The sequence below is a fragment of the Odontesthes bonariensis genome, chromosome 21 (genome assembly GCF_027942865.1).
Source record: "Odontesthes bonariensis isolate fOdoBon6 chromosome 21, fOdoBon6.hap1, whole genome shotgun sequence".
NCBI lineage: Eukaryota > Metazoa > Chordata > Actinopteri > Atheriniformes > Atherinopsidae > Odontesthes > Odontesthes bonariensis.
This window is the reverse complement of record NC_134526.1, coordinates 31,660,704-31,686,100: the sequence shown is the minus strand read 5'-3', so window position 1 is coordinate 31,686,100 and position 25,397 is coordinate 31,660,704. Positions and strand designations below refer to the sequence as shown.

Here is a 25,397-nt window from a genome sequence, read left to right as displayed (position 1 = left end):
TAAATCATTTCATCTTTATTGATACATGTCACAGTGATCATCCAAGGACATCTGGTATTGTTTTGTACACTGATTTTTTTTCCACTTAATTTTCTGGTGTGCTCTGTCACAGAAAGTTAGATGTAAACAAAAATAAACTTTGTATGTGCATTAACCGATCAGGCTGTCTTTGAGACAGTCTGACATGCAGTTAAAATGTCACAAAATCTACTGTATTGTTTCCAAACACAAATTTATATTCTGTTTCTGTTTATAGACATGAGAATCAATGCAACTGTCAAGGCTTGAATGATTGTCACATTCTACAGGAGAAAAAGCTCACATTTGGATGTTGCAAGGGCTTACTGGTGGATTACTGTGTGACCCAAAACTTTCACAATACACTTTACTTACAGACTAATGTTTTCAGGTACTCTTCACTTTTCTTTGGCCAACAGTCTTTGATTAGAGTTAGAAGTGAAAATGTTCGTTATTAGGTTTATATATTGAAAAATGTTTGATTAGTATCAGTTTGAGTTCAAACGGACTCATGTGAATAATGACCAACAGAAAAATCTCCTTGTCTGGTGGGGTGGCTGTAGCTCAGGAGGAAGAGCAGTCGGTGGTTCGACTCCGGCTTCCCCAGGCTACATGTTGAAGTGTGGGCAAGATACTGAACCCCACGTTGCCTACTGATACATCCATCGGCGTATGAATGTGTGTGTGACGGATTAGAGATCACGTGGTGTGTGTAAACGTGCTGTATGAGTGTGGGTGAATGGGTGAATGTGGCATGCAGCCTCAGAAGCGCTTTGAGTGGTCAGCTAGACTAGAAAAGCGCTATACAAGTACAGTCCATGTACCATTTACCATCTGGCTTACCTGTAGAGGAGTTCCACCCACCTGCAAAAGGCAGAAAGCATTCAGGGACATGGTTTTGTGTTATTCGTGATACTTTAGTCATTGTAAGCTTTTTGGTTTCTTTTGGAATAGATTAAATATGAATCCCCACTTCCTTCCTGCTGAATTTGCAGAGAGGTATTTTCTTTATCTTGTGGAATTCTGCTGTCAGAATGCTTATACAGACTACTACATTGCATGTAGAAAAACAAGAAAAACAGTACTACAAGTGCCACATGTCCCAGTGTTATCTCAGGAAACTAATTGACTGACTCAGCATCAGTATATGAGGAATTACAAGTAAAAGTGTGTTGGAAATGTTGAAGTGAAAAGTCTGTTCCTAAAACGTGCTCTTTATAGAAAAATGTTAATTCAACTACACACATCAACAGAACTGGAAAAGCAATACCCATGACATAGAAAAGATATACCTGTACTATGCAGCTGAGATAGACAACACAGGTCCTTTGGTTAGGGACATTATAATTTCATATCACTTTATACCACTAGATGGGACAGGAGTCACCATGGCCTCTCCTCAAGGCAAGAGAAGAAGAAGAAGAAGAAGAAGAAGAAGAAGAAGAAGAAGAAGAAGAAGAAGAAGAAGAAGAAGAAGAAGAAGAAGAAGAAGAAGAAGAAGAAGAAGAAGAAGAAGAAGAAGAAGAAGAAGAAGAAGAAGAAGAAGAAGAAGAAGAAGAAGAAGAAGAAGAAGAAGAAGAAGAAGAAGAAGAAGAAGAAGAAGAAGAAGAAGAAGAAGAAGAAGAAGAAGAAGAAGAAGAAGAAGAAGAAGAAGAAGAAGAAGAAGAAGAAGAAGAAGAAGAGAAAGCAATTAGCCAGTGCCTCCAGTAGAGTACAAACAAATTGGTGGCAAATAGAGCACAGAGATGGGTAGAAGTGAATGAAAAGCAGTGTAATTACAAGGATTGTTGCAGCTTCTGGCTGTTTCTCTGTTCTCTCTCCCAGCAGATATCCCTGACGTGGTATGTGTGGTGCTTGTTGACACCTCTTTCCTGTCCCATCCACTCCAGTCCAAACAGATGGCCGTCCTTCCTGAATCTAACGGTGCTGGAGGTTGCTTTTTGTTAAAAGGGAGTTTTTCTCTACACTGCTGTCTCTTGCATGCAGGATGGTGGATTGAATTGAAGTGAAGTGTGACCTGTTGGTTTCCTTCGATATGCAACTTTTTACGAGTCAGCATGAAATTATTTGGACTAATAAGGATTTTAATCAGTTTGAATCTACTGGATTATCATTTTATTACATTAATTTTATAACTGAACTGAATTGCAGTGAATATTACCGAAGAAAAGGAGAAAAAAAAAGTTTTGGGGCCAAAAAGGACTGAAATCAGAACTTATACCTTTTTCTATGGACTGGTAAGTAAATGGCTAGTATAGTTAACATTGTGAATGAAGTTTTTGTTATATCTATAACCTTCCTGAGCTGATTCTGCGCTAGTGTCTTGTAAACACTTATTGACAGCTGCTTCTGTTTTTATATGTGTGAATTAACAAAGAAAAACAGGTTAATGAAGATGTGTTTTTTTTGACAGTTTAGGCAGAGCTCAAAAGTGAAAGGGTTAAAATGTTAATGTTTGCAACCATGTTTGTGCTTAATGCAACCATACATATGCAAATGTGGGCGTGTTATCTGCCCACATACCATACAGTAGGACTAAAATCAGGGTATGTCTGTCTTATTTTTAGTTGATGATAGTCAGCTGTTCTCATGTCATTGCATATGTTTTTTATTTCACAGATAAAAGTAAAAGTCAGCAGTAAATTGACAGGCAACAGAGACTCTTGGCAGGGGAAAAAACATTTGTTTTTTCATAAAAAAAGAAAAGCTTTTTAAGAAAAAGCTACGAAAGCCATCTTTGAAGTCACCCACTTGGATCAAAAGCCCTGAGAATGAAATGTGTACAGCTATCATTTAGCCCTGCGTTTGTATGTGTTTCAGATGAACATGCAGGATACAGTAATAGCCTCATTTTAGTTGTGGCTTGTGATAGTTGAAGTATAAATGTGTGCTACTGTTATACAATGTTGAAACTGCAGGTTTTAGATCACAAAGTGGTTGTCTTATTTTAGGCAAAAGTGTTAAACCGTAGCGTACATATTGAATCCATATGTCTGAAAGATTACTTTTTTTTTTACCCTTCTTTGGGAACTGATTTGCTTAAACCTGAGTTCAGAGGAGTTTCACATAGTCCTGTCCACATACTGCCACAGGGAGCTCCAATGCTTGCACAATATTGATTTTCATTTTTATTCTTAATTATAACTTCCTTTTAAAGGAACTTGCACATTGCACACTTGGAGTTTTTTTTTTTGCTGTTGTAGTAAGCAACATTCCAAGAGCCAAATAGCCCTCTGAATATATTTCAGCGGGAATGATCACTTGGATTTGAAAGAATAGGAATTTTACAAATTTGTTAATAAGAGCCTCGTAGTTAATAAAGTGGCCAGAATAGTATGTCCCCAAAGAGTCGTCCTTAATTTACTCTTCTCTTCATATTGCAAATTTACGGAATTACATGGCATGCATGTTTTTATTTTTATTTTGTTTTACTCTGTATTCCCCGCAGCTGTTGCCAGGGTTTATCCTCGTGAACTTTACATTTTCTAAGGAGTTATTTTAACTAATAATTATCAGAGATGCAGGGATCATCTCAATTGTACTATGACAGAATTTCCTTGTACAGTGTAGTGTCATGTTGAAATGAAGCCCAGCTCAGTAGATAAGAAAATCCCTGAAGGGAGAGTGCAGCCCAGTTACTGTTTCAGTTTGTCTCTGTTTCTGTTGTTTGCAGCTCTCCATATCCACATCTTCTTACCGGAAACTACATTTGACTTTATTCCTTTCTTAGAATAACATCTTTATTCCTTTTTGTCTTTTTCCTACTAAGAAGGGCATTGGAACTTTTAGTAGGATATTTTAGATTACAGGGTCTGCAGCACCACAAATGACTTTCTAAATGTTATTTTGTTTTAGAATAGATGTGCCTTCCATGATGTGGGCTGATATATCATTAACTTATATGAACTGTGCTTATGCAAATGTAGTGTTATATATATCAAAACCCTTTTTCCCTCATGAATCCTATTTTTAGTTTAAAATGAGTTTATACACTGTGGATATTTTGGTTGCAATACTTCTTCTGTAACTACTGATAATAACGTTGTGGGGTTTTTTTTTTTTGGGGGGGGGGGGGGGGGGGGGGGGGTTTAAGTAAAGCATTAATTCTATGTTTGACTCGCTTACTCCCTCTCACACAAAGACTACACGCACGCACGCACCGCGCGCGCACACAGCTCCGCCACACGCTTTGTCCCTGTCAGTGTGGGCCAGTCATCCTGTAATGGCTGCCACTGCTCATTGTTCATATCCTCTTTTGTCTTCAGCGCCATTTTGACTCTGCAGGAGGAGGAGCAGCTGCTTAGCCTCATATCCACACACACTAATGGCCGCGAGCTAACCATGCTAACTGTCGTTTGGTTTCATAATGAGTGAGCCGACTGGGTTCCAAGCACATCCTGCAAACTATTCAGCCGACTGTGACTATTGGATGCAAATATAACCTCCAGCATACTTCTGTGGTCACAAACAGCTGGTGACCTGTGCAACTTTCCTCAGTAAAGTGTCAGTAAAAAGTGGCCGAAACGGTACATTTTACCGCTGGCCACGGACCTCGTTGTGTTAAACTCCCACCACGAGCCCTTATGAAGGACAACTCAGTTTATGAGATATCACAAAGATATCACATGGATGGGAAAATCAAAGTTTCAACGGAGCAATGAGTCCAAATTCTTTGTGTCAGCCTAAAACAAAGCAAGTGTAAAATATTTCATCTGAATAAAAGATAATTCATCACACAACATTCCAGGCATGGGTTGTAATTGGGATGTATAGAATATAGACTTTTACATTTCGTTAAATATATGTAATTGTTTGTTAAATCTGACAGATAAATTAATCGTTTTGTAAAAGTTAAAAGTGGAATATTATTGGTGTTAATTATGTAAAAATATATCAGTTGAAATTATAGTCCATCTCTGAACACTAAATATTTCAAGAACTTTATAAATCCACATATAAGAATAAACTGTGCAGTACGTTGGAAATGGTCGTGTTTTTATTTTTTTATTATTATCCGGCTATGAAAATATATGTACAATAAATAATTTGAATTTTTACTATTAAAGAATCTCAATAAATAAACTAAGGTCTAAACTCGGGTCATCAGCAGGGTCATCTTGTTCCGTTTAGAAAGAAATAACATTCATTCTTCATTTTCGATTTTCCCAAAGCAGTCAAGCTGTCTGCACCTCGGCTCTGTGACCAGTTCCTGAGAAGTTATTAAGGATCCACCAGAAGAAACAAATCCACACACTGATGAGGATCAGTCCAGTTGTTTTACCAAAACATGAAAAAAAACTCATAAATAATCCTATCTGAAATGTGCACGAGGCAAGAGAAAAACCTCCACAACGTGTTGGCTGAGAAAAAAAAAAGGAGTCAGTTTTCAGATCTGAAACTAAGATATAATAAAATCACCCGCGTTTCTATTAAATTACATTACAGCTTCTAAATAAAGGAAATTATTTCTAAAAACAAAGATATTAATTAAATGTATAAATGTTTCAGGAATGTTTCCGCGGAGCCTTTTTAGCAGCCGGGCTGTTGCCGTGTGTCGGCCTGCCCCAGTGTTCATCCACACCGGCACAGCCTTCCCTAGTTTGCTTTCTTCGCTTTTTCTTTTTTCAGCATGATTTTTTCTCCACCTCAAAAATTGAGATGCTGCAGGTCTATGGTGCACAGTGTGCTTGTGAACAAGTCGAAGTCCTCCTCGGAGAAATCCACCGGGCTATCCAGGGAACTCTGCAGGCTCGGGGAAAGGCAGGCGTCCTCGGCGAAAAACGTCAGGTCGGGCAGCGCGGCTGAGGATGCCGAAGAATGCGGGTCAGAGGAGGCCGGGACTGCGTCGCTCAGCTGCATCAGCTCAGTGTTGTTTGTGGAGTTTGTCGGGGTGAATGCCGGTGGGGAGTGGTGAGCCGTGGCTGAGTCCGGAGAGCCAGATGTCCTGGGAAGCAGGGGGCGTTCGGGGAGACTCAAAGCTCCCGTCTCCTCTGCCGTTGCTTGGGTATTGTCCCCGCTGTCATTAACATAAGCGATGGGGACAGCGGCCGATGCTGGGTTACCGCCGCCCTGTTCCTCCTCTGCCGTAGTGCTGCCGGTCCCAGATGTTTCCAGAGGCTGGCTTGAGTAAGGAGAGGACGCGTCGGTGCCATCGAACCCGCTGGAAGGCGGGCTGCCTCCGCTGCCGTCCCGGTGGTGTGTGGTCTGGCGCTTGTGTTTCATCCTCCTGTTCTGGAACCACACTTTAACCTGCCGCTCAGTTAGATCCAGAAGAGCGGCGATCTCAACCCTTCTGGGACGACATAGGTACTTGTTGAAGTGGAATTCCTTCTCCAGCTCCAGCAGCTGTGTGTTTGTGTAGGCGGTGCGCAAACGGCGGGATCCGGCTCCTCCAGCGTCCAGACCCGCCTGTCCCGAGTCTGCCCGGGAGGGAAGAGAAAGGGAGATGGAAAACCAGATCAATTACATGGACTTACTACATTTGCCTCTCTTTCGTTTGATATTTATTTTAGCCCGGAATTCAGTCTAACTTTTTGAAAAAAACACTTAAAACCCTCGCTGTTTTATAAGAAATAAGGTGCTTCAGCATCGAGCATAAATCTCATTTTTCTGACAATAAACAAACGATAGAACACAAAATGTCTGATGAAAAACAAACCGTACAATTATCTGTAATAAGTTATACATTTAGAAAGAAAGACGGGAGAAAAGAAATGAAGACAGAAACTGTTTGTGTGGTGCAGCTGCAGCCTGGGATCAGATAAACGCAAACAGAGGAAATGTGAATGGGCATGTGGCAATGTCGATGTGAAAGGAACACGACTAAAATACCAAAGCACTGAAACCCAGAGCTGCTTTTTGAATGAGATCAGGGAAAGGAGGAAATTAGAGGCTATTCGAGGAAAACAATCATTTCTGAGAAATTGAGGATTTTCCACATATTCAAGAAGAAAATGATAAATGAATAAAGATAGATATGAAATTAAATTAAATAATCAGGAAAAATGAAAAGAAATGCAAACGTGTTCATTTTGGGTCAGTTGAGGAGATAGAAATGACCTGAACCCCAGAGAATCCGTGTGGCGCGCGTTTCCTCGTGGCTCCAGAATATAGAGCTCCCCAACCCCCACCCCACCATACTTTGTCACTTGCTTTGCCGTATCATTAATTTTCCTATCTCCATCCAATATGGCGGCCATTTCAGTTGTGCCTTGATAAATATACTATACCAGCCTTAAAACACAGCACCCAATCAACAGAATGAAGAGCGAATTAGCTGCTGCAGGACGGATTAAAGACGTGTCTTTGCTGCCTTTGCGCGTCCCTTTGCAGGCAGATTAGATCATTTCAGTGGACAGAATCATCTGAAATGTGGGCCACACCGAGCACAAGTCACATTTAGCTTGTGTTGAAGTTGCTTTAATCGCTTGATTCAAATGTTTACAAAGCACTGCAGCATAATGCAGTGATCTAGATATGGCTTCCCTGTCCACAGCATCACGCATTGTGCAGATGCAAACACACGCATGCACGCGCAAACACACACTCATGCTGTTTGGGGGGGAACTGTAATCTGACCAAATCCATGCAGCGTGTAAAACCACTGGTATCTTTTTTTTAAACGATTCAAACTCATGAAACAGAAACGTTCTCCATACACCCCCCAACAGACTCGCGCATGCATGCCGGTCTCTGAGTCCGACCATACCGACCTGTGGGTGACTCGATGCCCGCTGAAGCATACCCAGAGGCGTTGGGTGACGGGAAGGATGAGGATGAGGCTGAGGTGGTGATCGATCCGCCACCACTGGAGCTGCCTGCAGGCTTTGAGCATTTCTTGGACGATTTCTTTTCCTTCATCCAGGGGAACTCGTGGGCCAGGGGACCGACCGGGATGGACGGAGCCGGGGCCTGGCCGGTCGGGCAGGGCTGCTGGACAGCACGGGGATGCGTCTGGTGGCCATTAGTGGCAGAGGTTCTCCGGTGCTGCTGGCTCCCAGCAGCTGGTTTCGGCTGGCTGGCTGTGCAAGAGCTGAGGCTGGGTATGGTGTGCTCGAAGGGAGGCGGAATTACTGTCGACTCCTTGATTGATGAAGTTTGAAATGACTCCAGGACGGCAGGGAAGGATGTCAGGCACTCTGCAAGGGACGGCTGGCTGTTTATAAACCCGATCTCCCTCTCAAATTCAAAATTCATAGCTTCCTCAAACCGGTTTCACCCTCAAACGGCGAGACCCCCGAACAATCCCTTCCCCAAAATAAAAAAAATAAAAACCACACACACGCACGCTCGCATATGCACACGCGCACACGGAACAATATGGCTTTTTCAGAAAATAAAAAATAAATAAATAAAATAAATTAACGCACCCGCATGTAATCTCCTGACCGCAGTGGCTAAATGCGGTGGCTATATCATAATTGTGTATATTGGTTATATTACAAGCGTATGGGGACCCGTGAAGGCTAATCTGAAGAACTATGGGGTGAAATTGCAGCCAATTCCTGGTCACGTGATCCATAACAGCCAATCGGTACCGTGGGCCTAGCGGCTGAGACGTCTGTGGGAAGATGTTTTATTTTTTCGCCAAATGCTTTGGCAAAGAGGGGCTATATATACCATTGTTTTCACGTCACGGGGGGTAAACTCCGAGGGGAAGAAAGGAGAAGGCGCCCGGTCACCATGTGCGCCGAGTGGGCGGCAGGTCGGCGCATCCAGGCCGGTGACAGGCGCAGACAATGGAGCGCTGGACGTTTCTCCCAGTGCTCTGTGTGATGTAATGGCGCTTCAGATGATGTGGACGGAGCTAGCCGGCACCGTTTACAATATGTCTACTCCAGGGTGAAATAAATTGTTTGCAGCACCCAGCTCATTAATCTTAGAACGTGTGACAAAGGCTAAAAAATCCCCAACTTACACACAGAGAACTATGGAGAGGGTTATAGATGGCGGAGATGATGGGGAAGATTTCTGCTCAGCAGTAGTTCAGATGGAGCAGTTTGGGCGGACAGAACAGAGCAGGCAGAGAGGGAGCCTGTTCACGTGTAAGTGGATTTAATATACATCTTGTGTCGGAGAGAATAGGTGTGTGTGTGTGTGTGTGTGTGTGTGTGTGTGTGTGTGTGTGTGAGACAGAGAGCAAGATAAATATGATCTCACTCTGAAAGAGCTTTTCCTAGCAGGTTCAGCAGTTCCTCATCACGGTTGTTCTCTCAACCTCTTGGCCGTGTGTGATACGTGTCTGTTAAGAATGTGCAGTATCTTGGTGTAAAGAACAGAGTTCACAGCGAGGTCGCTGCAGAAGCTGAAGGAAAACAGAGAAAAGCGCGCGGCGGGGCCCGTGTTCCCCCCTCTAATAAAATCAGAATAGCCTTTTACAGCACACAGAAGATGAGAGATCATAGTTAGTGAGTGCACCGAATAGTCATCAGACTCAACAGAATAGAATTTTAAGTCGGATCCAAACTTGGGAGTTCAGCAGAGGATATTGTGGGGAGGGCCAGAACAAAAAAAGAGAAGTGTGGTGATCAATCTTTCTCTCCTTGAGAGGGCCTGACAGCAGCCCCCCTCTCTCCCTAAATAACACGAAAACTTCCAGTCTTACCATCTTGCATTCCCTGCCTCTGGGTCCACGGTTAGATTGTTTTTTTTTTTTTTATTGTACAGCTGCTATTGTCCTGCCCTCACAACTTCTCCTACAGCTGGAGTTGTATCTGTTCAAACTGAAACCACTCACACGATGAGAACACATGCAGGGTTTCAGCTTGCTCGCTGTTTTCTCTCTGTTTCTGGTGCCGTTTAGCTTCATCCCCAAACACCAAGAAGCGGCAGAAATGCAGAAATGTGTGTGGGAGTGAGGGCCATTGAGCGCGTTTAAATAGCGCAGGCAGTGAGTAGGCAGGGGCTGCTGCCCACAAACCAAACACACCAAACACAGGCCGGGGCAGAACAGCAGCTGCGAAACAGTGCTTGCTTTATTTAAACAAACATTTTTTCTTTTAAAAAAAATCCGTTTTTATGACTTTAAAATCTCCTAAAAACTGGAATTTACGGACTTCTTTGACACAGAACTGAGCCGATTTTTCTCCATCTGATCGATGCATGAATAGTGTGCGACGGTCTGGGGAAGATTGGTGCATTTTATTTCATTCTATTTTCAGGGCAGTTCTTCAGCATTTTTTTCTTTAATAGACTAATAAGATTTATATTTCTTCTTTAAAATTTAATTACTGATAATAATGCAATGTTGACGTTTTGGGGTTACTAACAATAACTCTTCTGCAGCTAAGGCTGACCAACTGCTACAGTTGTGCTGATAATAAGTCTGATTGGCATTGTAAGAAACTGCTGTGCAACTGATTGCTGCAAGATGGTGGAAGCAGATATTTGATGGCGCTTAACAGAGAACAGCTTCCCTGCTTCACAGCGAGCGAATTGTATTTTTAATTTCAGAACACACTCGGTCCGTGTACTTTCTGTGACTCCACAGTATCAGCTGTGGTGGTTTCAGCTGTGGTGGTTTCAGCTGTGGCGGTTTCAGCTGTGGCGGTTTCCACAGTCTCTGCCCGCTGCTGAAGACGAACCGAGCTCTCCATCTGCTTTATGAGGCAATAAATTAGATCCAATCTCTGCTTATTGGTATTTTTATTGTCTGTTAGTCCAGAGGAGATGTAAAGGGAAGTGTAGTCATTATTTATGGGATCCTGGATCCTGATTTATGTCCTAAGTTTTATGCTGCTCTCGAGCCTCTGAGCACGCGCGATATAGAAATGGGGAGGTGGGAATGGGAGCTTTTTTCCCCTTTTTGAACCACAAACAAAGGGCACACAGTGCTCTGTGTTTCTGTAAAAAGTGGAAAAAAAGTTGTGAAGCTTCAATCAGCGCAGACTATAAGAATAGACACATCTAAATGTGCATTCTTTAAAATCCTTACAAGTGACTTGTTGAAAGCAAAAGAAAATCCGGAGTTTTTAGGTAAAAAACAAACACAACTCCAAACATCTGCTTTCTTTACTATCTGTGGTCCAAATGAGCTTTAGAGTCAGTCTAAATGTAAAATAAAAAATGTAAAAATCAGATTTTGCACAACGGGCTCAGTAACATTGTTCAGTCAACAGAGCTGCTGGAAAAGATGTGCTCTTTATCATGCTAATCCCAGTCTGCATTCAGGTCTCTTATCTGGTGTTTTCAACACAGTGAAAACTTCTGAATCTATCTGTCAGAACTCACACAACGGGAGCAGAGCTGACTGAGAGTAAACTATAACTGACTGAGGTAGTCTGAGCAACAAACCGAGCTTAACTCAGCATTCCACTTCTACAGAGGAAGACTTACAAATGCTCCAGCTTCGCTTTGTTGCCTCGGATCCAACCCATATTGGGTTGAAGTGAAGTGGGAGCAGTCGGACTTTAAACCCTCTTGTTATCATCAGTGGATTGTATCTACCAGCACCAGTGATCTCCTCCTTCTGACCGGTTTGCACCATTAAATCACAGATCAGGCCTTTTCTTTGTGTCGTGTCATGTTTAGCTTTGGGATTGTGCTGAAAGGTTTTTGGGACAGCCCTGTGACAGTGATGTCATGTTCAAGCCTCAGGTACCGACCTGACATTCGATACCCGCATCAGTGTCAGCTCAGGTCTTAACAGGACATCATTTAAAAAGAAGTTGCTCCTGATCTGGGATTGTGACTGTTTGATATTGTTACAGGTTTTTAGAAAAACTTTGTAGTAATTTCAACTTATCTACTTCAGTTTAACTTATCTCTCATTAAATGAACCCACCATATCTTCAACAACAGGTGGAGGTTGTTGCATATGTATTGCCTGGATACTTTGGGGCTTGCAGATTCTCATTGGCCAACAAACAGATCACTTTTTCAGAACTGACTTGGGGGTCACTGGGCTCATGGTATTTTCGTGATTATTTACCAAAAACACAATGAAAAAACTTGTATACTCTTGTGTTTCTTTGAAAAAAAAATGACTATTCATCTGAATAACATAACATTTTATTGAAGAATTGTTTGACATACAACTCTCTCAACAATGAAAGAAAAGAAATCTACAAATAACAAAGAAAAAAACTCTTTTCTTTCAAAAAGACTTGTTCATTTCTCCAACTAATAGTTTGTCCCTAGTTTTGGACTATGCATGGATGTCCCAACACTTGTCCTTTTTCATTAAAAGCTGAGACATTTATGTACAAGGGTCATTATAGTAACATAAAAGCTACTTCTTTTCCTCTAAAAAACAGTAACTAAAAAATGCAGCTTCAGTACAATGGACAAGAGGAAACACAATGCTTTTTTTTTTTCTTTCTTTCATTACTGGTAAATACTAAAAAAGTACAGTATTTTTTTCCTCAATATAAATACATGAAGGATAAATAATATCAATACAAAACAGAAATTATTTTTAAACTGGCTATAACAAATAAATATTCATCTATGAATGTTCACTTGAACACAGATTGGCGAAAGACGATTTGATTGGAAGGCCTTCCGTCTTCAAAATAAGATTTATTATTATTTTTTTTTCATTTTATCCATCAAAATGTAAACTCTAAGTGCAACAATGATGCCCAGATGTAAAAAGCATTTGTGTATAATATGAATTTTTAAAAACAACATCATGGATTTGCTTCCTGAATATCAGTGGGTTTTGGAGGGGATTCACCACTCACAGCTTGTTTCTAAGTAGTGAACAGTGGGAGAGACAGTCTGTAAGGGTTCAACTGAAATGCCCTGCTGTCCGTTTGAACATAGAAACCCTGTTGTTTTAAAAAACATACTGTACACATGTGCTCAGATTTCTGGGACATGCATTTTTGTTCAAATATATACCCTGTTTCCAAGTTAAAAGTCAAGACGTGACAAAAACCCAAACAATACAAAATGTGGACTTTAATGCTCCTGTGTCCTCCAAAGTGAAAGAGAAAAATAAGTGTGCGTGTGTGTGTGTGTGTGTGGGGGGGGGGGGGGGCGTAGGGGGCGTCGCCTATGACTTCCCAAAACACAGATAAATAGTTTTCTCCAGCCTTTTTTATATACCCTGTTCCGAGGATGTGCTAAAATTAAGACACTAAAAAATAATCTCTCGTGTCCTCTCACATGTTTGTTTGAGAATGCCGGCATAACTCCACATGTAGATAAATGTCACTGAAAGGAGTGATGCCGTCTGTCCGTGTCATAAAGTGGTGTGTCAGTGTGAGCTTGTTTAGCCTTTAAGCTTATACCGTCCTGAACCCTGTTACAGTGATGGGATGTGAATACCACAGGTGTGTGTGCTTGTGTGCGATGGGCGGACAGGAGATGGTAAAGACAGACAGAGACAGGTACTGCAGGAAGCAGAAAGAAACAGAGAAAGGAAGGCCGTCCAGTGGTTTTTATGTGCTTCATGAAACAGAGGGCACAGAGGAAGATCGCCCCTGCCAGCTCCAGCCATTTATTTCTGTTCTCCCTCTCCTTCCAGCTGATGGAGAGGCAGAGCCCTCAGCATAGCTCAGCTCTGCTGACAAAAACATGTGTTGCCTGCAGGGGGAGAGAATTCAGCATAATAAATCTAACCACCTTGTTAACTGCCCATTAAAATCTCAACTATTTCAACTATCAGGCAGGCTGTGTTTATATGTGCATCTTATGGGGGGACTTTGCCATCAAAGAACAATTTTAAATCCCAAAGTCTCTCTAAGAGGGTCGTTCTGGGCTTTTTTTTTAAAGTTTTTTTTTTTTTTTACTACAAACTAGCTCTTCTGCTGTTGCAATTTGCTCCATCAGCACAAAAGCTGTTACGAAATACCTGATGCATTATAAATCTATGTAGACGTGGATATTAATTAGGTGGTAAGAATAGTACAAATATTCTGTTGGGTGACTTAAATATAGTGACATTTATTTTTAATTCTTTACTTCTTTGTGTTGTAATCACAAACTGACGGCAGTGCCATGATGGCTGCAGGTTTGGTCACACTACACAGTTTTGAGTGAAGTGTTATTGAGAGCAAGATATGCTTTACTGAAACACTTCCTGTTTGGGTTTAGACAATATCATTTCTATAAAAACAACCATGGGTAGAGCCAAATATATTCTTTTTTCAGCACGACCATCACCATCATAGACACCACTTTTAACCCTTTACCTGCCATTGCTGTCACCACTCAAGGTCACATATTTTTTAAACGGCATTATTGGCTGTATCTGTCTAGATGGGCAAACGCCACATGGGAATATTTTCGAGAGGAGGACATGTTTCAGCATCACGGCCGCAGGACAAGCTTCCTGCCGTTCATTGTCCCCAGTGGAGGCTTTGACTGTGCAGCTTAGTTCCATGGCTACATTATGCCTTTCTGCCCTGGGACTACAAAACACATTAAGAGTTTGGATGCTAATTCAAAAGTTTCATGTAAACTTGAAAACATTCATAAAATCACCAAGAGTTTTAAATGAAAGATAAATGTCATATAATGTACTACAAATTGAAGCCATATTTAATGTGAACCCAGACTTTGTATAATAATAATTCTAAATAAAAGGGTTCGAAAAATGTGTTTCTTCATTTTCTGTGAGAATGTAAGGTTTCAACGATTGGGTGTGGTACAGTCCTGTCAAAGCGACACACTTTGGAGATTTTCTTCTCAAACAAATTGAACTGCATTTTGAAGGGAGCGACGGAAGCTCCAGCCCCAAACAGAGTTGATGCTGTTCCTATGAGGGCAGTGAAAACTTTAAACACTAATTTTTGCTCTCTGTGGCTGTAGAACATATAACAAACCACTGGATGGCTTATGTCTGTCTTGTTTTGAAACACCCTCTGTCACATTTCAGCGGTACACTCCCCGCTTAGCAGTTAGCCGGTTAGCGAGTCATGTTACTTGTTAATGCAGTCTTTGTCATTTTATTCCAAACCTGCTACAGATGAGTGAGCTTGGGTGCTTCTTGGATTCTGCCCTGAGTTGAAGTGTGGTGTGCCGACAGCTCAGTGTAAGTCGGATGTGTGGGTGGGTCACAGGGAACCTGGGGGCCCCCTCCACCCACATGGTGCTGGTTGGAAGCTGACATGGGTCCTGCGCCATTGTAGTCCATGGTCTGGTGGTGGGGTTGCGTAGGGCCAAGGTGGCTGAGCCCATACATGGACGGGCCTGAGCCAGGCATGGGTTCCACATAACTGCCACTCCCAACATAGACTGGACTGGCCTGCATGTTGGTTGGAGTCCCATAACCTGCATTGTTGGCCTGTACTAGGCTGTGGTGAGAATGGTGATCACCGTATTCTGGATCTGGGGCACCATACTTCTGGGGAGGGCAGCCTTTCATGGAAACACTGGAATAAGCTGTAGACATAGAGTAAGACACTCCTTGGTGGATCTTTCCAAAGGATGGTGGAGAAGGGGTGTCATAGGCTGGGCCCCCCCCTCCGCCTCCCATCGGGTGCATTGAGTTCAGGAAGCTGGCAGAAGACTGCATTGGCAGAGGAGGGGAGCCTGTCGGAGATGGCCCTCCAGAGCTGGAGCTCAAGCCCTTGGACTTCTGGTCTTTTTTGTACTTCATGCGTCTGTTCTGGAACCAGATTTTGATCTGGCGTTCGGACAAGTTGAGCAGGTTGGCCATCTCCACGCGCCGGGGCCGGCACAGGTACCGGTTGAAGTGGAATTCTTTCTCCAACTCAACGAGCTGGGCACTGGTGTACGCGGTACGGGCTCGCTTGGATGATGCGGTTGACCCTCCAGTAGGACTCTTCTCCCCACTGCTACCACTCTCAGCTCCTCCTGATACTGAGGGGAGGAGAGAAAACATTAGACTGAGAGCAGGCTGGTGTGAGAGACACACAGAAAATAACATTTTAGAGAAGGAGAAAGGTAAGAGGTCAAAATAAAAATAAACTATCATCAGGCACATCAAAAAAGGAAAAAGCGAAAGGTGTGAATATTAACAAAGAGGTTTCAATAATAAAGAGGTAAATTGGTAAGTAACTGAAAATTAGTAGAGAGCTGAAGGTAATACAATACAACAAGGCTGCATGAGAACATTGAAAGCATTCAGATTCTTAATAAAGCAGTGGGAGGTCTGGATTATCCCGTGATATTAGTTGTCAACACTTCATAAGAGAAGCAGTTATTAAGAAACAAAGACCCTGGTGCTGGCCGAGAACACCTAAATTGCATCTTGGCTGGAAAGACAAACCCCTCCAGCAACAGCAGCAGCAGCACAGGAAACTGCTCTAACTTCCATCAGCCAGCCGCGGTTAAATCACAGTGACACTGACTTCTGATAGGACTGGGGAGTGTCTCAGGGACACTTCTGCAGGAAGACTTCCGGGGCTCAGGTTCTTCATGCTTGTTTTTTTAAACAGCTTTTTTTTTTTTACAATAATATCATTTGATTTGATTTAATTGTTGTTTGTGTGTGTGTGTGTGTGTGTGTGTGTGTGTGGGGGGGGGGGGGGGGGGTTCATGCCCCTTGGGCAGTGACATCAGTGGAACATTTTCAACTGAACACATATATACTATCCAAGCTCAGCTAGTATGTCATCATATCATCTGATGCATACTGTCTGAGGAAAAGAAAATATGCTAAATATCAAATATATTCGCCCCTGTCCCACATTTACTTCACCATGAAAAACAAATCTAAAGGTTTTATGATTCCTGATTTAACTTGCATGAAAGTTCAGTTTGGGTTTTATTTCTCTTCTTCTCACCACTGGTTCATTCTTTAATAACATGCTATCACTGTCATGACAGGATCTGCAATATCTTGGTCCACTTTGCAAAATATTGCTGTTTTACATAAAGGAAAAAAAGCTCAAAAATTGTACCTGGACCTTATTTTCTACAGCTATTACCTCTTGTCTACATGGAGATGGAACTGACATGACAAGGTATACATTCTGTGTCTATCAAGATTTACTAAGTGAGGACATTACTGCAGCACCACATCATTCACCTGCAAGTTTCCCTACTTGACAATGTATTGTAGATTTTTTTTTCTCAGTGATGGATGAGATAAGTCTGGTGACTCGTGTAAGGTATCACTAGTTAAAGATGCATCCAATATTTATTTCCCACATCATTTTGGCTAACCTGTGAGATCCTGATGTATACAATGTCATCTTAATGGCTGGGGGTGCAAAAAAGAAAACTTAAGAAGTAGCAAAGCGTAAACTTCCCTTTGTGCAGCAGACATTCTTGTTGCAGAAAGGCTTGACGTTTTTCTTTATTTATTCATTTATCTGTTTAGAGGATAAATGAAATACTGAACTACAGGCCTCCCTGTAATTTATGCAAATATTCAGCAGGCACCTTGGTTATGAACACTGTATGCTGCTATGAACCTTTGAGCATGCTTTTAATGTCCTCATACTAAGAAAAAATGTAGTTTAAATACTTCTTTTTCTATAGGTAACTGTGTGTGTTCTATAGGTTTATTTACATGGGCTGAGAGGGATAAGAGAGTGTCTGTCTCAGACAAAATTGATGTTATCCAAAAAATGACCTCAAATCTGCATCAATAAATGGTCTAATCTCCTCTCAGCTCTTTTCTTGACAAGTGAAAACATTCTAAAATGGAATATCAGACACGTCATTATTGTACATCTTATCCTCTCCTACTGAGTGATGGCTATCAATTCTGATAACATCGTTCTGTCTCATTCTGAGTCCATTACCAGATTAAATAAAAATGTATCATTATATATTTGTTCACAATAGCTAATAATGTCTGTTTCAAATGTCTGCCTGTCATTCTGTATTTCTTTCGAAAAACAAAACATTCAAATTCATCCTGCTCATATGTTCTTATTTACAGAGGCTTCCCTTTGAGGTGTGAAATGGGGATGAGAGAAAAGGCGCCATATAGAGGATAAACCTCTCTCAGAGCAAGGAGAGGAGATGGATGGGCAAGTCGGGAGTGTTGAAGAAAGTATATGAATGAAGGTGCGCAGGCTGCTGGCTGCAGGTTTGTCATGGTTGCCTCAAAGGTGGTGCTCTGTCGGACATGACTGACCAGTTATCACAGAAATGAAAGTAAGGTTAGAACCAATCAACCTGGAAGGCTGTGCATGAACCCCGACCTCTGCTCTTTTATTAAAAACTTGGGAGTAAACCTAAAAATATCGCTGCCCCTCCTTCCTTAGCTCCTAATTCTGACCTGAACCTGTGATGAAATCAGATATCAAAGAACATGTTTATCTGAAACACATTTTTTCTTGGTAGACTTCTATGAAAATCTGGGATTTCTTTTTTAATGTTTTGGGAACTATGTCTATGCACAACCTGGCTCCAGATGTGTACTTAACAAACATAAATACATTTACATGTTGTATATATTGTGTCTATTAATCTTTATCTATCACATTTATAGTATTAGTAATTTACAGTAACAATATCATTATAGTATCTATAAATCTTATTATCTGTTGAATGAATCTCTTCTTTCTTTCTTTTCTTTGTCTTATTCATGTGTGTGTGACATCTTTTCAGCACAATGAATTCAACTTAAAGTGCGAGTGGAGGGATGTTGGGTTCTGGTGTCCTGTTCAAAGCTGAGCTTTTCAACCTGACATTTGTGTGACATGAGATGCAGGTTTATAAGGAGTTATTCTGTCAGTAACACCTTCTAACACCATAACCTTTTATTAAAATACTTTGGTCACTTCGTGGTTGAGTTAAGGAAGTAATATTTTTGCTCACAGTTAGAACTAATATCCATTAATTTTGCGACGTGACTTTCACATTCATGGATGCCGTGTTACAGGTTGCCTTGGTTACATGTAAAAACAACATTTAACAAAATGTTTTCACTTTCTGGTTGGCTTTGGAAAAGAAATCCCTTGTTAAGGAATAGCAGTCAAAGTACTTGGGTAGGAAAACAGCCATGGTTGGAGCAAAAAAAAACTTTTTACACAACCATCATTTTACACCATCGTTAAAGTTTACATATTATTTCAATATGATTATTGCTTATACTTGCCTATATATATATATATATATATATATATATATATATATAGATATATATCCTCTTGACCAGTCCTCACAGTTTTAATATTTCTCAGATGGTTTTACCTTTTAACACGTTTTACTGCATGGCAGGTGATTTAAAGGTTCCCTGTTCTGATGGCCTTTGGTCAAATGACTCAATCATATAACAAGTGCGAGAATGTAAGGCAGAAACCGTTGTGATTTTTGGGAATTACTTTTTAGTATTCAAAACAACATGCTTTAGAGTTTACCAGCCACCTGCACCTAGTCTCACCTAGTCTGAAATATATTGGGCTAAGCATTAGCCAAAACATCTTTTATCCTTTAAGAATCTGAGCCTGGAAATAAAATGTTGATAAGAAAGGTGTGGAAAGAGGGATGTGGTGAGGGTGGGAAGAAAGCAGAATAATACAAACAAAGATAAGGGAGGAAAATTCCCTTATCTTTCCTCATTCCATTAGAACGTTCCCTCCATTAATTGTGTCCCTCAAATGGAGGAATTAATGAAGGAAGGAAGGAAGGAAGGAAGGAAGAAGAATAGGAAAGAAAAGAGAAAAAAAAAAGAATGCGTTGTCGTGATGGAATTTTGTGTGGGGGAAGTCAAAGGCAGATAAAGATCCAAAGAGGTGTAATCTATTGTAACACACCGTTGCCGGAGTTGTTGCTGGGGGAACAGTTTTTCTGCTTGGTGTTTTGCCGAGACTCCTTCATCCAGGGAAAGATCTGCTTAGCCAGTGTTGGGTTGGGAGGCAGGGAAGAGGAAGACGATGTTGAAGATGATGTGGAGGAGGAAGAATTCGATGACTTATTGGGGTCTGATTTAGAGACTGCAGAAGACCTAGTACTGCCTCCCGGCTGCTGAGCTGGGGCATTACCGTTGCTCGGGGTCGGAGGCAGTGGAGGGGACACTTGGGAGGCAGGGTGGTGCTCGGGCGGCAGACTGGGCTGCATGCAGCTGCCATTCAGCTCCTTGGTCTTGGCTAGGTGCTGCTGCTGGTGGTTACCATTGCTGCCCATGGACTGTAAAGAGCAGGCAGAGCGCTGGTATGACTCCACATCCAGATGGGTTGTCGACTGGAAGGGAGGCTGGTGGTGGGACACTGGAATCGGGGCATTGTAGCCCCCAAAGCCATTGGTGGTGGCGGCTGCAGCTGCAGCTGCTGCCCCTTGCACCTGGTAGGACGAGTAGCCACCAAAAAGCGTGGAGGAGTTGTCGTAGTATGTTGTCTTCTGCATTTCTGAGAGAGGTGGCCGTGTCTTTTTTTGCTCCTGTCCTTAGTGAATACCACTGCCGGAAGACCATTTGGTACCAGGGGTCACGTGATGATGCCTCTTCAACGGTCCCCTGCAATCTGACCTGAAAGGTTAGGAAAGACAGAATAAATAAATGAAAGACTTTAAATCCATCTTCCCAGAATGAAAGGCACCATGACATGAATAGAAACCACTGCTTTTCTCTCCTCATCACTTTACCCTCCCCCATTCCTTCTGAGACCAGTGCACAGCCAGCAGATGCTGTTGTGGAGGGGGCACAAGGAGGGCAAACTGTGTACCCTCACTCTGCACAAACACACACACATACTTATCCTAACATGGTCACAGTAATGTTTCCTGAATTCAGTTTATTCTCATAAATCAAACAACTTGCTAATATTCCATTTTAGATATTTTTACTCATTATTACTTCATTATTAATCAATTGTTTTAACATTTAATTCAAAGATGATGATGGAGCTTCACCATTTAAAAATGAAATGAAATGTTTTAAACATTAGCCTACTATATGCCACATTCTTGCATGTATTGAGTGTTGATTGTATAGTTTTGGTGGTGAGCCATTCCCCTCTGCTATCCAAGCCGAGCATTATCTTGTTGTCTAATGGAAGCAGAGACTGTGAAGAATAGATCATCTTGTGTGACTGAGAGGCAGCTTCTCTCCAGCCCGTGTTGGCCTTCCACATGTGAGTTAGTGTATTCTGTCAGCTCAGCTGTTAGCACACTCATCCTCACTCACAGGAGCGTGTCCGCGGAATTTATCACTGCTGCTGAATGACACGCGATATTTTTGATCTGGTCCTTTATTTCACCGGCTCAGAAGAAATGTGTCTAATAAACATGTGTTGTTCTACTGTTAAAAAAATTGCTAAGTTTTCTAAATCTGAATGGTTAAATATTTTTTTTAATTTTATCACTACTTCACATGTCTTAAAAATTGTGAGGAAGCGGAAGTTTGGGGGGGGGGGGGGGGGGGGTTATGGGTTTTTGGTTCGGGATCATTTTATAAATGAAATTAAAATAAGTTTGTAAAAACCCAAATACTTGTAGACCAAGGAAGCATGTCACAAATAGATAATATTTCCCTGAATGAGCTACACAAGCTACAGACTGCGGCCACGGTGCTCTATCATGGATCACGGTCCTTTCAGGTAAAAAAGAAGGGGGGATGATGGCTCTCTGGTGGGGAAGGCCTGCGGCGGCTGAGGGCCGGGTTGTCAGGCGCGAGAGAGCACCTGGTATTCATTTCTTCTCTGGAGATAAAAAACATTTTAAAGAAAGAAGCAGGGCCCTCTGCCATCACACACAAACTGAGCTAACAGGCTTCTCAACTCAGAGCTCACAACAATCTATTTAGTTTACATGGCAACACAAACGGAAGAAAATGTCTTATCATGTAGCCATTATTTCTATGTATAGTGTCAGAAAACTTAAGTCACAGAAATGTAGATAAATAAATAAATAAATAAATAAATAAATAACTAAATAAATAAAGAGAGTAACTAATGCGTGACACGTGGAAAATATAAAATAATAGATCAGCCCAAAAAGCGATAATAACGATGGCGCATTGTTCCATTTTTTCAGCATTCTTTAAACACAAGCTGCACACACAGACCTGCAGACGGCATGAAACAAGCAGTCTAACATCTACGCGGAATAGCACATATGTTATTGTTAATGATGTGCTCTAAGGACGGAACCCGTGGGCTTGCATGTGTATTTGTTCCACAAATAAAATATCACAAAACGTAAATAAATTGCGCCTCAGAATGGTTTCATAGAGCTATGATTGTAGCGAATTGTTGGGCCGTAATTCCCTTGTAAATCTTTTCAGAATTAGACCCATCATGGCTTCGCCTTTTCTCCCCTGACAGTGCAGCCTTGCTCCGGTTCTCAGCACGTCACAGATGTCAGCCATTTATCTTTCCAGTAGACAAGCTGGAATCCTAATTATTTACTCTGAGGAATAGTCCCAAGGAGAGAAAGAGGAAGGGAGAGAGGGAGGCCGTGGCAGTGAGTGTGGGAGGAATATGTTATTGAATCATAACGCTGTTTCGCCATTAAACGCGACACGCAGTGGCTCTGCCCTTGGCATGTAAGGCTACAGCTTAATACAATCACCAACTTTACTAGACGCCTCCTCGAATAATTGACTTATATGCTACTGACAGAGAAACAGTCAAGCAAACTGAAAACAACACACACACCAGGGCAGAGAGAGAGAGAGAGACACACACACACACACACACAGAGAGAGAGAGAGAGAGAGAGAGAGAGAGAGGTGTCCAATGTCTGTTTTATCCCGGGATATAACATTACAAATGGCGCCTACCATGAGCAGCTACCCAGCCAGGGAGGCAGAAAGGGAATCCATTAATTTCAACACTCCACGCAGTTTGTTCTTTACCCCATTAACAGAGTCACAGACAAAAGGAGGGCAATTAGGCTGAGGAGTCAGAGACACGAAGGACCGGCCTGATCATGGTCTGAGGAGGCGCTACAGCCGCCACACCGCAGGGCCTTTATGCGTGATTAAAATGATGCGAAGTCAACATTTAAGGAAGAAATCAAATGCATTTTATATGTTGGAAAAATGATTAAAAAACAACCCCGTTGTGTGAAAAAACATGAAAGTGAGTGGATCTCCCATAAGGCACAGACCGGCGGCCATTGCTTAGTAAATAAAAAGGCAGCTGTTAGTGAGGAAGTGCACGCGCGGAAAAGAGAAGGAATCAGAGAGAAAAGGACGGAGATGGACAGCCGAACGAACAGGGGGGCTGCGTGGAGCTGGCACCTCCAGCTTAAAGCATTGTGAACTCTTCTTGAACCGGGACTGAAGTCACACGGCCCATAAATCACTGAGCCCCGCGCGCAAACACACGGGCTGCCGGCCTGTGCGCTTTTCGTTTGTTTGTTTTTAGCTCGGGCCTGTTTGCCTGCCCGTGGTGTTCCTTACCTTCCTCAGTACCGGGAGTCCCGGTCCAGTCCGGCTCCGGTCCGGCAGGGCTGCATTCCAGCTTCACCTTTCCCGCACCTTCACGCGCTGATCAATAACCACAATAAATAATTCAACGAATAATTTCTCAGTTGACTTTCTCCCCCTTCCCGTTCTCCTGCTGCCTTCTGCGCGGACCCGCGGCTCCTCCGGTGCTGTGCCGACACTAGCACAGCTGCTCGCGACCACCACAACACCCCCCTGGAGCCCCAGCAGCAGCAGAGCGGGCCGCGCGCACCGGACACCGTGTGGCATCAACGGCTCGCGGCTGGCGGAGCTGGGGGGGGGCTGACGGTGTCGGTGGGGGCTCGGTGCACCGGCGGAGTGAGCAGACGGGCTTGGTGGAGGCTACAGGCAGGCTAGCTAGCGCACGAGCTGAACGAGCTTACCGGGAGCCAGCCTGCTGCCTGCTCGCGCCCCCCCGCCCCCTCCACCTCCACCTCCACCCTCCGCCCCGGCACCAGCTCTGCCTGCGCCGCTTTCAGCTGATAACAATGGCCTCAGATTTCTCTCCTCAGTCTGCGCCGCCCTGCCCGGCCGCCCGGACTCAGGCCAGCGGCCACAGAACCAGAGAAGAACCGCTCCTCCACACAATGTCGGCCCATCTCATGTCGGCTGCTTTTAATTCGGTCCCCACTTCTTCTCTGTTTCTCCGTCTCCAGGCTCCGGTCCGTTTTGCGTCGTCCTCGCGGCTTTGCGCCCGTCCCTGCGCCTCACTGGTGCATCTGGAGGGCTGGAGCCTGCGCGAGCTTATTCCGCGCGGTTTAGCGGACGGCAGTGACAGACAGCGGGGCTGGTTTGCCCAAGCGGTGTCATTATGTTGCTGACAACGCGCCTGGGTGCCAATAAGGCTCAGAGGGAAGGGGAGGCCGGAGGAGTCATGGACTCATCAGAGAGATCCGCGTCACTCACAATTTAAACTAAGACTGAAGCACTTCTGCTGCCAGCCTGGGTTTTAGGGGACTTTCCCACGTGCCACCATATGTTGGAAAGAAACTTTGAAGTCAGACTTTTTCTGCTGCACAGTTGGAGGTGCTATGTCCACGCTGGACAAAGATTTAGAGGCTAAATCTTACTGCTTAGCTTTGGAAAAGGTTGAGTTCGCACAGCAGAGCTGACCATAAAGACACAAACCAAAGGTTCCTCTGCCACTGCAGCTACTTTAAGCGGCAGTCAGGGTTAGTCAGTCTGGTCGGAATGTTTCGGAATGCATTTCTATTGAATCAGGTCACTTATAACCTTCATCAAATACTTCAGCTTGCGTCAAATTACAAATCAAATAACAACAAATCAAAAGTTTAACCTGAAACAGCGAATAAACACTCCCATTGTCATTCAGATGTAACATGAAGGCTTGCATTATTATTATTATTATCATTATTATTATTATTATTATTATTATTATTATTATTATTATTATTATTATTATTGTCAATATTTTAACATTTTGGTGCATTTAATTTAGATCTTATTGGGTAATATTTAGTCTTACAGATTCTTCATCTTTGTCAGTAATAAAACTGTTCTTATCATTAAGTATTAAGCTACTCATGTGGAAGTAGTAACACAAGCTTTTTCTTTCCCCAGGGTTATTTTTGTCTCTGTTGTTCTCTTAAAATCCTTAACATCTCTTGCTCTCCTGGTATATAGATCAATAAAAAAAAACAAAGGTGGCCACATTGAAAAGGAGGATTCTGTAAAGTTGTGTGGAAAATGTTGAATTGGTGAGGTAAGTAAAAAAAACAACCAACCAAGCTTACAAACAAGCCAACAAAAAGAAGAAAGATGCTAAGAGCCAGAAAGATGAGAGTGAAATCTCAAGCAGACATCTTCATACCTCAGGATCAGAGTCTCTTCTCAGCTTTCTCTCTCCCACTTCCCTCTGTTTTTATTATTCACGACGTTACTCCTGTCGTTTATGGCTACGTAAGATTTATGAGTTCGCTCGCACCCAGCAGCGTGTGTGCGCGTGTTTGTGTGCGTGTAAACTTTAAAACAGATAGCATTTGCTGTCGCCTGCTGAAATGAGAGGATGAGCTCCGTGTAGGTGGAAGGTGGGAGCCTGAAATGTGCCCGTCTGCAACTTCCCTTTCAAGCCAGCCCGCGCGCGGACTGAAGGATCTGAAAA

The 25,397-nt window shown here is 42.6% G+C and overlaps 2 protein-coding genes across 6 annotated transcripts in view; both read right to left on the bottom strand.

The window, feature by feature from the left end:
* Window positions 1-4,912: 4,912 nt before the first annotated feature.
* Window positions 4,913-8,280, bottom strand: hoxb2a (homeobox B2a). The gene is made up of 2 exons (XM_075454726.1): window positions 7,731-8,280; window positions 4,913-6,437 (listed from the first exon to the last, which is right to left on the bottom strand). Exons 1-2 carry the CDS (start codon window positions 8,212-8,214, stop codon window positions 5,665-5,667), a joined length of 1,257 nt encoding a protein of 418 aa, XP_075310841.1. The 5' UTR covers window positions 8,215-8,280; the 3' UTR covers window positions 4,913-5,664.
* A 3,731-nt stretch (window positions 8,281-12,011) lies between these two features.
* The window catches only part of hoxb3a (homeobox B3a), a 33,687-nt gene continuing 20,301 nt past the window's right edge, over window positions 12,012-25,397 (bottom strand). For 3 of the 5 annotated variants that reach the window (XM_075454723.1, XM_075454724.1, XM_075454725.1), the window contains exons 2-3: window positions 19,644-20,353; window positions 12,012-15,789 (exon numbers count right to left, since the gene is read on the bottom strand). In XM_075454723.1, the coding sequence (XP_075310838.1) occupies window positions 14,927-15,789; window positions 19,644-20,232 (1,452 nt within the window). In that variant the 5' untranslated portion in view covers window positions 20,233-20,353 and the 3' untranslated portion in view covers window positions 12,012-14,926. Of the gene's footprint in view, window positions 15,790-19,643; window positions 20,354-23,230; window positions 24,178-25,397 lie in introns of those variants that run through there. The other 2 variants (XM_075454722.1, XM_075454721.1) reach the window with 2 other exon arrangements.

Coding starts and splice junctions, on each gene's coding strand:
- hoxb2a (XM_075454726.1), bottom strand. CDS start 8,214: ATGAATTTTGAATTTGAGAGGGAGATCGGGTTTATAAACAGCCAGCCG. Junction 6,438..7,730: donor GGGCATCGAGTCACCCACAG/GTCGGTATGGTC, acceptor CCTCCCGGGCAG/ACTCGGGACAGGCGGGTCTG.